The 15,113-nt window shown below is 39.0% G+C and overlaps 1 protein-coding gene across 8 annotated transcripts in view; it reads left to right on the top strand.

The window, feature by feature from the left end:
- RFX3 (regulatory factor X3) overlaps positions 1-14,685 on the top strand; it is a 435,833-nt gene extending 421,148 nt beyond the window's left edge. For 6 of the 8 annotated variants that reach the window (XM_041737022.1, XM_041737032.1, XM_041737008.1 and 3 more), the window contains 2 exons: positions 3,510-3,552; positions 7,593-14,685. In XM_041737022.1, coding sequence (XP_041592956.1) covers positions 3,510-3,552; positions 7,593-7,831 — 282 coding nt within the window. In that variant the 3' untranslated portion in view covers positions 7,832-14,685. Of the gene's footprint in view, positions 1-2,482; positions 2,546-3,509; positions 3,553-7,592 lie in introns of all 8 variants that reach the window. The other 2 variants (XM_041737058.1, XM_041737049.1) reach the window with 2 other exon arrangements.
- Positions 14,686-15,113: the final 428 nt, after the last annotated feature.

Here is a 15,113-nt window from a genome sequence, read left to right as displayed (position 1 = left end):
CCCCCTCCTCCTCCCCCACCTTAAGTTCCTAACTCGAGAGTGCAGAATATCTGATCTCAAATCCCCACCACATCTCCTGCAAATGTTAGATAAATCCATTTGTTTTTAGTGGCCATGAGATTACATCTAAGCTCACTATCTTGCCAAATTCTTAAGTTTTTCTGAGGCTGAAATGAGGAAGCAAATTCATGCGTCTGGTAGGTAATCAGCCCTTACTATCTGTCAGGTGCCATAGTAGATTCTGGGGTATGTTTATGAGGAGGACACACAAGGCCCCGGCCCCCACAGCCCTGGCCCCAGGCCTGGGAACAAGTCAGATGTTAGAAGAGGAAACAAAGTTAAGTATTGAATGTGGTGGCAGATGCTTTGAAGGAAATGATTACAGCTGACAGGATAGGAGATGCTTAGATAGGGCTGTCAGGAAAAGCCTGTCTGAGGAAACAATATTGAGAAAGTGATACTTGAGGTCATAATATTTGAAAGAAAGCCCAGCATACACGGAACCTTGAAAGTACTTTATGAGCTCTGAGATGCCACCTCAACAAACAGCGGCCTCTCCAGGCCCCCGTGTGGCCAGGGACGTTAGTTTTTCCATTTGCTGGAGCTAAAACTTGACGGTAATCTCCCTGCTTTCTCGAGAGCCGCCATTTTGTTCATCCAAATCACAGATCTCTTCCTTCCCGGTGGTTTCTGGTTCGTGCCCTTCCTTCCTGCTGCCTGGACCTGCTGCCCCTTCCCAAACCCCCGCAGCTGACTTCCCATCTGATATGCCTGTGCTTCTACACCCTTCTCAAAGCTTGCCTCATTTTTTGGCTAAACTACCTGTCCTTTGTAATATAACCAACTTGTGATACTCACCTTCAGAAAGAGGGAATATTTCCAGATTAACTGACTGGAATTGGCAGGCACAATGGTTGGCGCATAGTTGGCTCCCAATAGATGACTGACTAATAAGTAAATTGAACGGATGCTCCTCGTTTTAGCCAATCTGTAAGGAGTAAAGTGGTTTTTTTCCTGAATCCCATGTGTATTCTTTTCCTCACATGTGAAATACATATAAAAACCTTTACCTTTTCTATTGGATATCAAAATCTTACCTCTTATTCACAAGAGTTTTATTTTAAATCTACTCTCTCTACTTGCTGTACATGTGCAACTTTGTTACTGATCCCAGAGACACCTAGAGGCATTGATGGGTCTCTCGGATTGCTTGTACAGAGTCCAGCACAGCAGGGGCCACAGGCACAAAGCATCTATTTACTCATGATAATAGCTACCATTGAAATGTTGATTGTTGGGGGGGGGGGTTAGAGGGAGGGGTTTGTTTCGTTTTTTGTTTTTAGCATCCTGAATAATCAAAGGTATTCTTTGGAATGGAGCAGGAACGTTTAGTGGAAAATCTTTGTATTGAGGAAGTTGCCATATTTCAGTTGAATAGCAGCCAAAAACAGTTTCTTTTGAAGAAAATTTCCCAGTATGTCCTGAGTTTGGTTTTAGCCACTTTGTGTGATATTATTGATTACTAATGGCAGTAATACTTTAGTTTCAACCTTTTGAGATTTTTCAGAAACAAATGGAATGTTCGCTTTTTCTAGGTTTAGAGGCAAATGCTTAAAGCTTATCACTGCCAACTTGTTTCCAGAATTGGATCCTAAGTGTTATTATAGTATTCATTTAAAAGAAACATAAATTCACTGTGTTGCATCAATTAGAAATCACTTATAAAGAATCCTTCAGCTTCAGGCATTCTTTCTTTATAAACTATTTTAATAATACCAAAAATGGATAAAGGGTCCCCTTGATTTTTTTTGTTGTTGTTTATATTCTTTAATTCAAGAATTTTTGCATAATTTCAGCTGTGCTTTTTATTTAGATTAACACAAGGTTCTGACCCATGGAATCAGGAAGAACTTCAGAACAACAGTTCAGTATTTATGATTTTATATTTGTTGCCCAATGGAAGGTAACTACAGAGTAATGGGACAGTTTAAAAAAAAAAATTCTAAGAGTTATGGACCCGAAAGGCCCTTGTCCCCTTGAATCACCTGGGAAGGCTACATGTTTATCCCGGTCATGCTGCCATAGCTTAAAATGTTGTGGCATGCCTTTTCTTAAACTGCCCCCGAACTGCTGAGAAATAATGGGGTAAAATGACATACTATTTTGAATATCCTGAATTGTGGCAGAGGTGAATTAGATTTTGATGAGTCATCAGACATTGTTCCAGGACCAAGGGCAATCGATATAATTTGGAGTATTTGCAGTCACAACTGAATATAAAATAACAAAATGGGCTTTCTGGAGTGATACATAAACTAACTCTTGAAATTAATTGTTAAAGAGGAATTCCAGATCCTTGGACCTTGGAATATATGTCTAAGCTCCCAAGGGGTAGCTATTATGAAGAACAATACATGTGTAGGTTTAAAAAAAAAAATGTGTTACATGTTTGCAAAATAAGATCAGTTTTATTACTTTGTAGACATACCTTGTAGATGAAAAAAAAACTCCTATCATGGAACTCTTTATAAGCAAACTTCTGAATGTAAGTAGAATTTCTGCCTCACCCTTTCTAAGCCTCTAGAGAAACCCAAATTTCTATAATGAGTTATTCTGAATCCTCAGCTTTACAGAAGTAATGTTCTCCATTTAAAAAGTGGGTGCTTTGAGGTCTCACATCACCTTTTTCTGATCCACTTGGTTACCTCTGCTATTCCCTTTTTTTTTTTTTAGAGTATCCATCTTTGTTCACTCTGAGACTCTTAAATCCTATTTCCTCATGATAAAAATATCATTAAGCTTTTGAACCAAGATAGAAAACAAAATCAAAGCTGAAGGTTATTAATTGCTTCCTATTGTTTTAAATTCCTTATTGTTGCATCAGTAACAAGCAGATGCCTTTCTTTTTAAAAATAGGATCTTGGTATCTTAGTAAATAACAACATCAAATTACGAGACGAGAAATCTCAAAGATTTTCTAAAAAAAATAAATACTCTGAACTTTGGGGTTCCCCACTACATTTTTCTTTTCTACTAGTGAAAGCTTTAAACAGAGAATTCAGCCAAGCGGCTGGACCAAGTCCCTGTCACGTTGCACCCTAAAGGGGGTCTTTTAGGCCGCCCATGGGTGGTGGAGCTGACATGTCCTGCTTCATCAAATTTCCACATTTATCCCACCACATCCAACTTCCCTCTAAGCCAGCCAGGCCCCCATCTCTTCACTGCTAAGTTGAAATAATAATAATAATAAAGTAAAGTGGAGTGCAGAAGGCAGAGAAAATTGTTATTCTCTGCAAGGAGGCCAAGACAGCTAAATTGTGACACAATTTAAACTGTTCAAATTCGACAAGTTTGATTGGAAAATTGAGTGACCCCAGGTAGTTAGAGATCAAAAAGGTCACTGGTTTACAGCCTTAAAAAGTCGTACTTGTGTTTTTGCCACGGACTGTTAGAATATGATTTTATTCTACGTGGTAGTAACTGTTGCCCAAATGACTATTGTTTTACAGTTTGGTGATTTAAATGCTGTGTCTCCTGGAAATCTGGATAAAGGTAAGAAGTGAAAATGTACATTTTTAAGGGCTTCTTTGAGAAATCCCTGTAGAGGAAAATGTGGTGTGTGCCTACAATTCTCTTATTCCATAGAAATGGCATAGAACCCTACAGACATATGACAGTTTTGTCTCTCAGAGTCCTCATTGTTTATTGCTCCATTTCTGTGCCTTCTTTATGGGAGGGATATTAAATGCAAGAATTGAATTTAAATATAGTTGGCAAACCCTGCGCGACTCTCGCCTACATGTCATTACAGGTAGCAAGAAATTATTTCTGACTGTCGCCAGAGTCCTGGTGAGAAGTGATAAAATTTTATTGAAGGTCCACTCGGCAGCAGGAAAGATTTCTCAACCTGCCCCTTCTCAGTAATTCATACTTTTCACTGGAAAGACAAGTCAAGAGATAGCAAGGAAGCTTACTGTAAAAAGCAAGATCGGCAGTGGGGACAGATGCAAAGGATCACAAGCAGAGTTCTTAGATTTTTAAAGTCCACGTGGCCACTCAGCATGTTTCTTGAAAGAACTCAGGATCTATGGGACCACACGGGCTCTGGGGAAATGAGGTTGGGATCAAGCATGTGCAAATGACAACAATCCTAATGAAAATACCAGCTCAGGTTAAAAAAAAAAAAGAAGAAGAAGTAAAATGTAAAATATGTAATAAACAAATAATACAGAAAGTATAGACCTTTCTTCAAAAACAGGAAAAAAAAAAAGAAAAAAACAAAAAGTAAAGATAATCCTGAGGTTTTAAGGAACTGAGTTCTGGAGGGAAGGACAGAAAGCCCAGACTGGGGAAAACTGCACAATTAGTCCTAGGACAGAACAGAGCTAGCTGGGGAGCAGGCAGGAGAAAGGGCTTGAGGGATCCGTACGTGAAAGGCGGTGATGATGTCCAGAGCCTCCTGCGCCAGGGTACTTGGGGCAGCATCCTGGCCTCCTGAGTGGTGGGACACGTGAACGTGGGGGCCAAAGTCCTTAAGGAATCCAGTCAGTCTCACTCCCACGTTAAACTCCTCTCTGGCCAGAGGAGCAAGTGTTAATTCCTGTTTCAGGAATAGGCATAAGAACCAAGCAGAAAGATACACACTCTCTGTAATTAACCCAGTGACAGTCTGGAAGGTGAATCAATGATGACACTGGTGTGTAAGGAAGGTGAGAGTTGAAACCCATGGCCAACATAAAGCAACCCTGCTGATGCGCTGACCAAGGCCTGGTGGCCCATGCTTGAGGGTCTCACCCCTGTGCGTAGGGTGTGGCAGGAGCCTTGTACTTGGACCACTGCATGGCCTCCCATCTTGTTTTGTAAAGTGCTGGACCAAAACGAAGTCTTTAGTAAGGTCCAGTAGCACCTCGTTTTAGTTTTTGTGTACCAAATTTCTATAACCTTGAGGACATTTCTAAGAGATGTCTTCGAGTCTTTAGGAGAGCATGAAATGTCTATGGAATTGCATTAATTTGCCCTTAGAAGTGGAGAGAGGGCTTGCTTTTTTGTGGATTGCTTTGTAGCCTCTCCATTGGAGCCCCATCACCCACGAGTGGACCTGAAGAGAAGTGGCTTTGGAGTACTTAGGTTTCTTCAGCCTATTATCCCATTGCTATCTCTACCCACGGCATGGTAGATGAAAGGACTCTCTCCACTCTCTTAGCTCGCCTGCCTGCTTGAAATGATTTTTTTCCTTTCAGTGCCACCTGTTCTATTATTTTGACGGTATTTCTCAGGCACAGAAAAGTTGGTGGAGAGGGAGCCGTGACGCAATGTGATTTATCCTCACCTTGGAGTGGCCCTGCTGGTCCCATTCACCCCCAGATCCGGTACATCTTAAGATGTGGCCAAACTGGCATAGTCAGGGCCTGAGGCTTGATTTGAATGTGAAATCTTCAAGTGTTCTTGTGGGCTTTTTCCACAGAATGAGAATTTTCTTTTTTTTCCCTGATAATGAAAATTTTTTAGCTCTATATAAAAATTTCAAATAATACAGAGATTTAGAAATTATAACAAGTGAATCTTCATAGTCACAACTCTAGGGGATGACCACCAGGAAAAATTTAGAGAGGATTTTTCCAGGTTTTTTTCTTCTTGTTTCTATATAAGCAAATACAAAAACAGTCCTGAAATGTGTCATACAAATGTGTTTCGATTATACTGTCTTCGTGAAGCAAATGTCTACAAAACATATCTTTTCCCCTATAGCCAAAATTTCCTTTGAACATGCTCTTCCTGACAAACCCTGTTATTATAAAGTCCATTTTCCAGAGGCAAAAAGGTAACAGGGTAAAGTCGATGAGCCTCATCTAAGAGCACTTCTGTGTTTACCTCTCAGTAATGCGTTATGCCCTTTCTGGTCAATAAATCTAATCTTGATCTTTTAAATTACACATACCACTTTTCAGGAGATCCACTCCTAGCAACTGCATGCTGCACAGCTTGTGCAACTGTATGTGGAGGCCCTGTTCCTCCTCATCACGTGTCTCTGGAACCAGCTTTGCCCCAATAATAAGACAATGATAATAAGAGAAGAAAACTCAAGGGGCCCATATATTAGCAGGGACTTTTGCTGTAGGTGACTGATGGGGATGTGTTCTCTACACTCTCCTGAGGAGAACCTTCCATAGTAGTAAGGTTAGGTGTGAGTGTTTTCTCTCTCTACTGTACTTTGGAATTTTAACAGTACATGCTGGAAAAAACCTAAATGTTAGCCCATTATAATGATGTCTAAGTTAGTATAAAATGTATTAAAATTTGGAGGTGACAACAACTATTTAATACATTTAATTTCCACAAATGAATACCGGCTATTAACAGTATCAGAGTTGCTAGGAATGGAAATCCAGTGTGCATGTTCAATCTGATACTACTGCCTTAGTCACTTAGTTATTTTAAGATTTTTATTTATTTATTCATGAGAGACACAGAGAGGGAGGCAGAGACATAGGCAGAGGGAGAAGCAGGCTCCCTTTGGAGAGCCAATGCAGGACTCAATCCCAGGACCCCAGGATCATGCCCTGAGCCAAAGGCAGGCACTCAACCACTGAGCCACCCAGGAGCCCCAGTGTGTGTGTGTGTGTGTGTGTGTGTGTGTGTGTGTGTGTAAATTAAATATTTTATTTATTTATTTGATAAAGAGAGCCAGAGAGCACAAGTGGGGGGAATGGCAGAGGGAGAGGGAGAAGCAGACTCCCCGATGAGCGGGGAGCCCCACTTGGGACTCCATCCCAGGACCCTGAGATCATGGCCTGAGCTGAAGGCAGATGCTTCACTAGCTAAGCCACCCAGGTGCCCCTTAGTCTATTTTTAAGGGCCCATATAATATTGTCATCTATAACATTGAAGGGCACCAAAAAGTCTCTACAGCAACCCTTCCTTATCCATGCTGTAGTTATTTTGTGAATGAATGCATGTGTCCTCTACATTCACATGGGCACAGGTGAAATTTATATCTAGTGTAGATTTCAAAGGACACGGAAAACTTTCCTCCCTCCCTCCCTCAGCAGTTTTCAGCTCATTCCCCCCAAAGCAGCATAGCCTACCAAAGTGACTACTTTAGGGTGACTCAAATTATGCCAACTCTTGACTTTTTTTTTAAGATGTTATTTATTTATTCATGATAGACAGAGGGAGGCAGAGACATGGGAAGAGGGAGAAGCAGGCTCCCTGCGAGGAGCCGGATGCAGGACTCATCCCAGACACCAGGATCACACCCTGAGTGGAAAGCAGATGCTCAACCACTGAGTCACCCTGGCACCCCTAGGCCAACTCTTTCATACAAAAACTTCAGGAAGTCCCAAAGGTCTTCTTAAAAGTTTCCATCCCCAACTGGCTAGCACTCAATGACTTTTGCCCCGTTGGGGAGGACCGCAGGTGGCACCAGTAGGGCCTTGCTGCAAGCGAAGTGCCTCGGGATAGGGACACCCGCAAGCCCTGGGCCCGGGAGGAGCAGCTGCCCACGGGTCCCGAAGCCCCTGACTGTGCCCTTTATCCGGGGTGGGGGCGGGGGGTCTTCCTGTAACGAGGTCTCGGGGTTGTCATTTGTGCAGACGAAGGCAGCGAAGTGGAAAGCGAGATGGACGAAGAACTGGACGACTCTTCGGAACCCCAAGCCAAAAGAGAGAAGACCGAGCTGAACCAGGCATTTCCCGTGGGCTGCATGCAGCCGGTGCTGGAGGGCGGGGTGCAGCCCAGCCTCCTGAACCCCATCCACAGTGAGCACATCGTCACGAGCACCCAGACCATCCGGCAGTGCAGCGCCACAGGAAACACGTACACCGCGGTGTAAGGATTATTAAAGCGTATTTTTCCAGCTAACATTACCCCTGTTGATAGATTGGGCTTAAGCTGAAAATTTAATAAGCCTGAAGGTCGACTGTTGTCAAATTCTATCTGTGCTGAACATTACCTTTTTTGGAGTTGTGAAATGGAATGGGTGTATGTATTTTGCCAGGTCTTTCTTTTTTTCTTTTCTTTTTTTTTTTAACGTAAAGAAAAAATCATTTGCCTCTCAATAATAAGTTTTTTTTTTCTCTCTCTCTAGTTTCAGGTGTCAAGAAGGATTTTTACCACATTTAATGCCAATGTTTTTGTTTTCTTATAATTAAAAAGTAATTTACATTTTTTGTAGCTTAAAATATTTTATTGTTGATTGTTAGTCTTGGTGTATGATTTCATGTGTAAGTTTTTAATTAGATGCACTTCTGTGAAATATCAAAAGAAATGAATTTCTTTGATTTACACTGGAGGCATGCCCATTTGGCAGCAGATGCATCAAATTTGCTTTTGAAAGGTGCTTTTCATTGGACAGAACCACAAGACGCGATTTTGATAACACTTTGGTACGGAGAGAGAATACAGAGCATTTTTATTATAGTGCTAGAGGGTTGGGAAGGTCATCTATTTTTCTCTGGAGAAAAATTGAGCTGTGCATTTATCAGTTCAGGGTAAATGACAGAACTGCAAGAGATTATGCTAATATGCACATAATTTGTGTACATAATTATTAAACCATATTAATGCAAGCTTCCGTTAAACATTGAATTTTAACCGTTATTTGCATACCAATTCCTCTGTTTAAAGACTACTGATTCTGTATTTGGGACCACTGCACAGATGCATTCTGCTGTTGAGTGGGGCTGTTATAGTTAGATACTGAAGCTGAAAAAAAAAATGACTTGACTTTTTTTGTTTTGTTTTTTTTTTTTTAAGTGTACATGCTACTTATGCTGAGCTGGACATACAGGAAACCATTCCATTTGGATGACTTTCTTTTATTCCAGGTCTTTTTCCTAATAGTAGTTCAATATGCTGCTATTATAGAAGAAAATTTATAGAATGCAAGGAATGTAGCAACCTGCATATCGTTATTTCCTTCAAAAATATTTCCTGGTTTCTAAAGTATGTGGATTTAAATTTTAAACAGAACCTGAAGGCAGTGTAACTGGCACACCACACTGTTGCTTATCCCCAATTCTGTAGGATTTGGATAGGTGGCTGGATGGACCAGTGCCATTGAAGAATGTACATCAGGGATCATCGTACCTCGGCTATTACATGGTGCCTTAAAACAGAACTGAAGCAACGGTTTAGTAAGGCTTATTTTGTTCATGTGAATTCCTCTTCAATCCATTTGACAAGGTGTGCCTGTCACTTTCAGATTCCCGAAGTAAGGACAGGTTACATGTTCTTCAAAGGAAATTTAGGGCAAAACAAAAAGACAGAAATCAATTTCCCCTCTCCGAGTGACCACGAATGGACTTTTTGATTCCTAGAGCTGAATATTACAGATCACATTGCTTAAGGATGTGGAATAGCAGACTAGTTTTAATTACCAACTTGTCACATAAAATCATATGTTTTAGGCCATTCTTATCTAGTTATTTAAGAAAGTTAACAAAATAAGCAGGTACTTATTGAAGTGCATCTTTTCAGTCTAAATGTTTTTTTTCCGTCTGTGTCCTGGTTGTCTGTGTGTTCACGGTGCACTCAAGTGCCCATGGGCAGGAGTCAGCTCAAAGTCGGGGGAGGTCCTAGACAGGATGTACCCATCCCCATCTTAATTTGCATGAAAAGCCAAGGTTCTTTTAAGCACTCAAGTTATTAACAGCAACAACAACAAAAAACAGGCACATCCATTCATTTAAGTAGTTTTTAAAAAGCTGATCAGCAAAAATTAATACATAAATATGTAAAGCCAAAAAAAGGGAAAGCACAAAATGATTTACAGATGATTAATGAGGCCTATATTGAACTCAAGATGTTTATCTTAACAGTTTTACTGGGGTGGGGTTGGGGGTTGGAAAGAAGAGGGTGAGCCAATCTGTAAAAAAAAAAAAACAAAAAAAAAAAAACAAAAAAAAAAAACGAATGGCTTATCGGGTGACGTGCAGTATATTTCTACTGTTGTTGCTTGATTGCCTTGGGCTGTTCGCATAACTTAAGATCAACAGAGTTTCTTAAGTAAACTTTAAATGTTTTAGATGTAATTTTTTAAATGGATTCAAATTTTCTATGACTCAACTCACTCCTATTTGGAAGTATTCACTGGCATTCTCTCATCACCTCATCCAAATATCATTTACATGACCATCCCTGTTTTTTGTTCGCCCAAAAGGCGATGAATTTGCACCATCACGCACACAAAAAGGCAAACAAACAGAACACCTTCACTGCAAAGACCACCTATCTATTTCAGTGTGCATTAGGGAACATTTGCAGGTAAAATTAAACTCACAAAACAAAAAGACACTCTTCATCTCAACTCTCCTTTCCAAAAAGCTCTTTCACTTTCCTCTCCTTGTCCACCAGCCCCAGAACTCTACTCATCTGTATCAGACCAAATGTACTTGCTGGTTTCACCTTGTTTATTGAATGATTTTTAAATGTATTGATTATCATTGTTTAATGTTGGATATATTTGTATCATTAGAGGAATCTGATAATAACGGGCAAATTTAGATGGATGAAAGGTAGGGATTGGGGACCCTCCAGGATTCAACATTTCTTCCAGTTGTTCATGGTATATTCTCCATTAGGACAGTTAAGGACTTAATAAATATTACTACATTTCCACTTGACTCACTAAGAACTTCCTGATCTCCTTTATGAACACAGGAGCATCCATCTGTGACTAGGGCAGATAGTTGACCAACAGACAAAAGAGCATCTACAAGCTGGGCTACTTCTGGTGATCTGTAGTCCACAGTAAGACAATACACCTCTATAATCAGACACAGACGTCTCAACCAATCTCGAATTTGAATTGTGTGAGAGAGGAGAAAATTCAAACCTCCTAATTTGTACATTTGAGGAAATTGGAACAATCCCCTTCATTGCGTTTATTTAATAGTTTGATTTTTCATTTGTTTCATTCATTGAAACTGTGACTTTTCTAAATAATACGGACACTAAGACTCTCAGAGTAGATTTATTGACAAGTGACAAGTGCACATGTTAAGGACTTCTTAATATTTCTTGACATTGTAATCAAACCCACTAGTCATGAAAAATCTCTACATAGACCAAGTGCTACACTTTCAGCGAGGAAGATTTAAGGAAGGCATGTTGGCTATCGTTAAGTTTCGGAAAAGATCCTTCCGTACAATAGGATTGAGTATCTTGGGTATGGTTTGAGCTTCACATACATACATTGAGAATCATACCCGGAAGATTTGCATCCATGAAGCCAGTGAACAATGGGGTGAAATGGGGGAAACACCTCCTTGGAACACAGGGCCCAATTTTGAAATTTTTCTTTGGATATCAAGCGGCTGGTCACTTTTTCAGGATTCTCATCCAAACTGTGTTTGGACTGACTATTTAAGTCTTACTGCCTTTTCAGAAATCTGCTTTCCTTTTTGTGCTTTTTCTTGTACTGTATAGCACGGTTCATGCACCTCTCTTTAGATGGTGTACTTTAAAAAAAAAAAGTAAATTTTAGAAAATGGTTTTAACACTGCATACCTAAAATTAGTAGTGTGCAACATTGACTGCCTTTGATTTGTAGTAGACGAGTAAACAATGAACACGTCCTTGTGGAATATGCTATCAAAGACGTTCAGGACTGACGACTCTTTCATTACTGAAATCATGAACCTTTTTGCGTGAATGCACTCTCCAGAAGTGCTAAGCGTGATGCATTTTCAAATTTAAAAAAATTCTTCAGACGATATATTTGAAATGTCTAAAATGATGCTGTGCTTGAAACATTAGTGAAAAAGAAAAAAAAAAAATGTGTGTCACTGTGATGTCAGTCCTCCCTGTGTGGACACAAGTAGAAAGTAAAAGAACTCTGGCAAGTCACCTTTCTGGACAATTTGAGGCAGTGGTTATAGGCAACAAATTGACCTTTGTTAGAACCCTTCCCTCCCCCAAATTCTCGGTGAGGAAACCACAACTATCAAAAAATTGAAAATTAGAACTTAACAATTTCTGTGAATCACCCTGGAACATGGGGGAGAGGGGGTTGTCATGCAGTGCTATGAAAATTGGGCTTGTCACTAGATCAGTTCAACCTCCATGTATAGGGTTAGAACAAATCAATGAATGGAATCCTAGTATTTCTGCAAGTCTGGTGATTAAAAAAAAAAAAACTGGAATAGAAGCATTAATTCAGTGCTTGGTTCTAGTATTAGAAAACCCCTTTGATGTAATGCCTTGTATTAACCCTTTGAGCATTGTAAGATATACAATGGGGGACAAAAGCCTTTCAGATCATTTATTTAGACTTAGACCGGTAAAATATACTCTATATCCAAATGTCTAATTATTGCTGTTTTTTTAAGGGGGGGGGTAGGAAGAGAAAGTGTTTCCATGCTGAACACTTGCATTTTATATACAACTCTTAATTTTCTTCTTCAAGAGGGCTTGATATATTTATTCCCAAATATTCACTGCCATCTAAGTAAGTGTACTGTTTACAGAAAAAAAAAATCGACTTTTCTAGCATCACATCATGACTCTAGAAAAGGAGGACAGATACATAGGGCCTTTAGACCTATGTCATAACTGACCTCTGCACATTGAAAGTACCTAGATTGCCTTTAAAAGGTATGATAAAGAAAGGGTTACATTTCTTTTTTTTTTCCCCAAAACAAAACAAAAGATCTCATTTATTTAGCTTTAGAAAGTACAATTGTAAGTGAAGCCTTAGGAAGAAATGAGTTCTAGTGGATAAAGAAAAGCTGAACTCTTTGGGGGCAGGTAAGCTATTTGGAGTTAGATCTCTCATAAAATATTGTTTGGGAATTTCATACAGGGCATAATTTTACCTATGCTCCAAAACTTTTAACACTTTGTCAAAAAAAAAACAAACAAAAACCCAATTAGACGTAGGTAGAATGGAGAGCAAAGCACTTGATTTTCAGCTCATCTGTCAGGAGATGCCATGACGACTGCTTCTGATATGTGTAAATGCCAGTCCGCTTACACAGTTGCCGACTTTTGTTCAAGGGACGCTCTGCGTGCACTCGTCCCCCTTTGTCCTCTGCGTGACGGAACATGAGAGAAGTGTCGTCTGCAGATGTGCTTGCGCGGCCCTAGCCGGGCGCACCCAAGAGCGTAACCTATTCCGATGTCTGGTGAAGGGACATCCATAGCATAGTGCAAGTTTGCCGTAAACATTGCTTTTTTAGGCAGCGTAGGAAGTCAAACCATGCAAATTACTCATGTGTTAACATGCAATACTCAAAGGGTTTTAATTTAACTCTCTTCTTTTGAATTCTTCATGATGATTTACTGTAAATGCTTCTCAGTTTGCATGCTCTGATCATTGCTGCTAGTGATTTTATGTGCCAGTAGACCTGAGTTTAGTTTACCAATTTTACTTAAATAGTAAAAGCCACTTACAAAGTGACTGCCTAGGATTTTTTTTTTCCTTTTGTTTGAAGTAATTGGTAATATGTCTTATTTTCAAAAAATGTGTTTCGTCTCTTATTTGGTTCTGGTATTTTATTCTTTATTTCCCCCCCCCCTTTCCTTTGTTTTTTAAATAAATTATGATGTTGGGATTGGAAGCCCTGAGTAATGAAATCTTTTGGTAAGAATTGTTATGTAGCTCGATAATGAGGACAACAAATCTCTGTTAGAAGAATTCTGATTCTGGGGGAGGAAGGAAAAAATTAAAACTCCCTACTGACTGTTGATAACCGAGTACATTTTTCCTTCAATGAATTAATAGTTTTGAATGAATGATTGCCTTGTTTTAACCTGCTAAACACAATTTTAAATGACCCAATAAAGGAGGTATTGAATTTTATTCGTTTAAAAAGCATCTTTTGTACCAAAGCAAATTTTTTTCTCTACTCATCTCCATCATCAATTGGGACCTATGGTGGTGACCAATGCATTGGTTACAGAAACTTTAAGTGAGTGCCTTGAGAAAACTTGGAAATTTGTGCCTGGGGTGGTAAACTTTTAATTAGGTTAATTGTAGTGCTTACCAATCAGTAATTCCACTATCACTCAGGGCTTTCGTACCTTCTAGGTAAAACTTCTTTCATTGTGTTTTTTTAAAATACTGTATTTTTTTTTAAGTGCCATCATTTAAATTTCACTTAGTAAGTGGCAGATTACATTATTCAGTCCCACAAGCACAGAAACATAGTAACACTAGGAGATATTTGAACATTTATTTTACAATCGACTGAATATATTATGTAAATGAGGTAAGCAACTTTTGTAGAGATTGTATGTGTGAGATAATGTAATGTTCTTTTCCAGTTTTTGGACTACAGTTGAATAAACTTTTTAATTATTTAAAAACATCTTTACCGAATAACATGTGATGGTTTTTTGTATAATGTATTTGATTTTGTAAATACGTATTTCCTGATGTGATTTTTGTGAGAAATGCTAAATCTTTTAGTATATCATGTCCTCTCAAAATTGGCAGGAGCTAAATAATAGTTTGTGGGCGATTTGTATTGTGTACTGTACAATAACTGGGGAACTTTTATAATTATAAAAATATATATTAACTTTTAGTGTGTTGTTTAAACAAATGACTGGAACATACTAAAGATATTAGTAGGATTTTTCTGAATATTTCAGACTTGAACTCAGGCTAGCTTTCTTGTGTTTTTCAAAACAAAATGGTGTCTTGTCTTTTAAAATCAATAAATTTGTTTCCTTGTTACAATACATTTGAAATGCCTTGATTTTTTTCTCCCTCAAATCATTGCCAGAAAGCTCATAATGCACCTCCTGCTTATCTAGAGGGTAGTCTCTGTGTCATTGACTAGCTTAGAAACAAAATTAAGTTGTTTTCCGTTTTGGTGTCAAATGAAATTAGCAATATTTACACATGAACAGCCCAAAAAGAGAAAACAGAATTATAAGCCCAGCAGGGTACAAATCTTACCCTCAAAGAAAATTAGTGATTGAGTGCTGTTTAATTTCAGAAGCTGTCAACAGTTCCATTGTAAGTCCAGATTTTTGGATGTTCATAATGTGTTTGTTTTATGTCACTTCACATTGATATTTGGCACCCAAGTTCCTTGCTTAGATTGAAATAGCTTATTAAAATTCATTTTAATACACTTAAGATTCCCTGCCCCCATTTTTTGCTG

The sequence above is a fragment of the Vulpes lagopus genome, chromosome 2 (assembly GCF_018345385.1).
Source record: "Vulpes lagopus strain Blue_001 chromosome 2, ASM1834538v1, whole genome shotgun sequence".
In the NCBI taxonomy this organism is placed as follows: domain Eukaryota; kingdom Metazoa; phylum Chordata; class Mammalia; order Carnivora; family Canidae; genus Vulpes; species Vulpes lagopus.
Note: the sequence above shows the minus strand (reverse complement) of the source record. Positions and strands in the feature narration are given on the sequence as shown.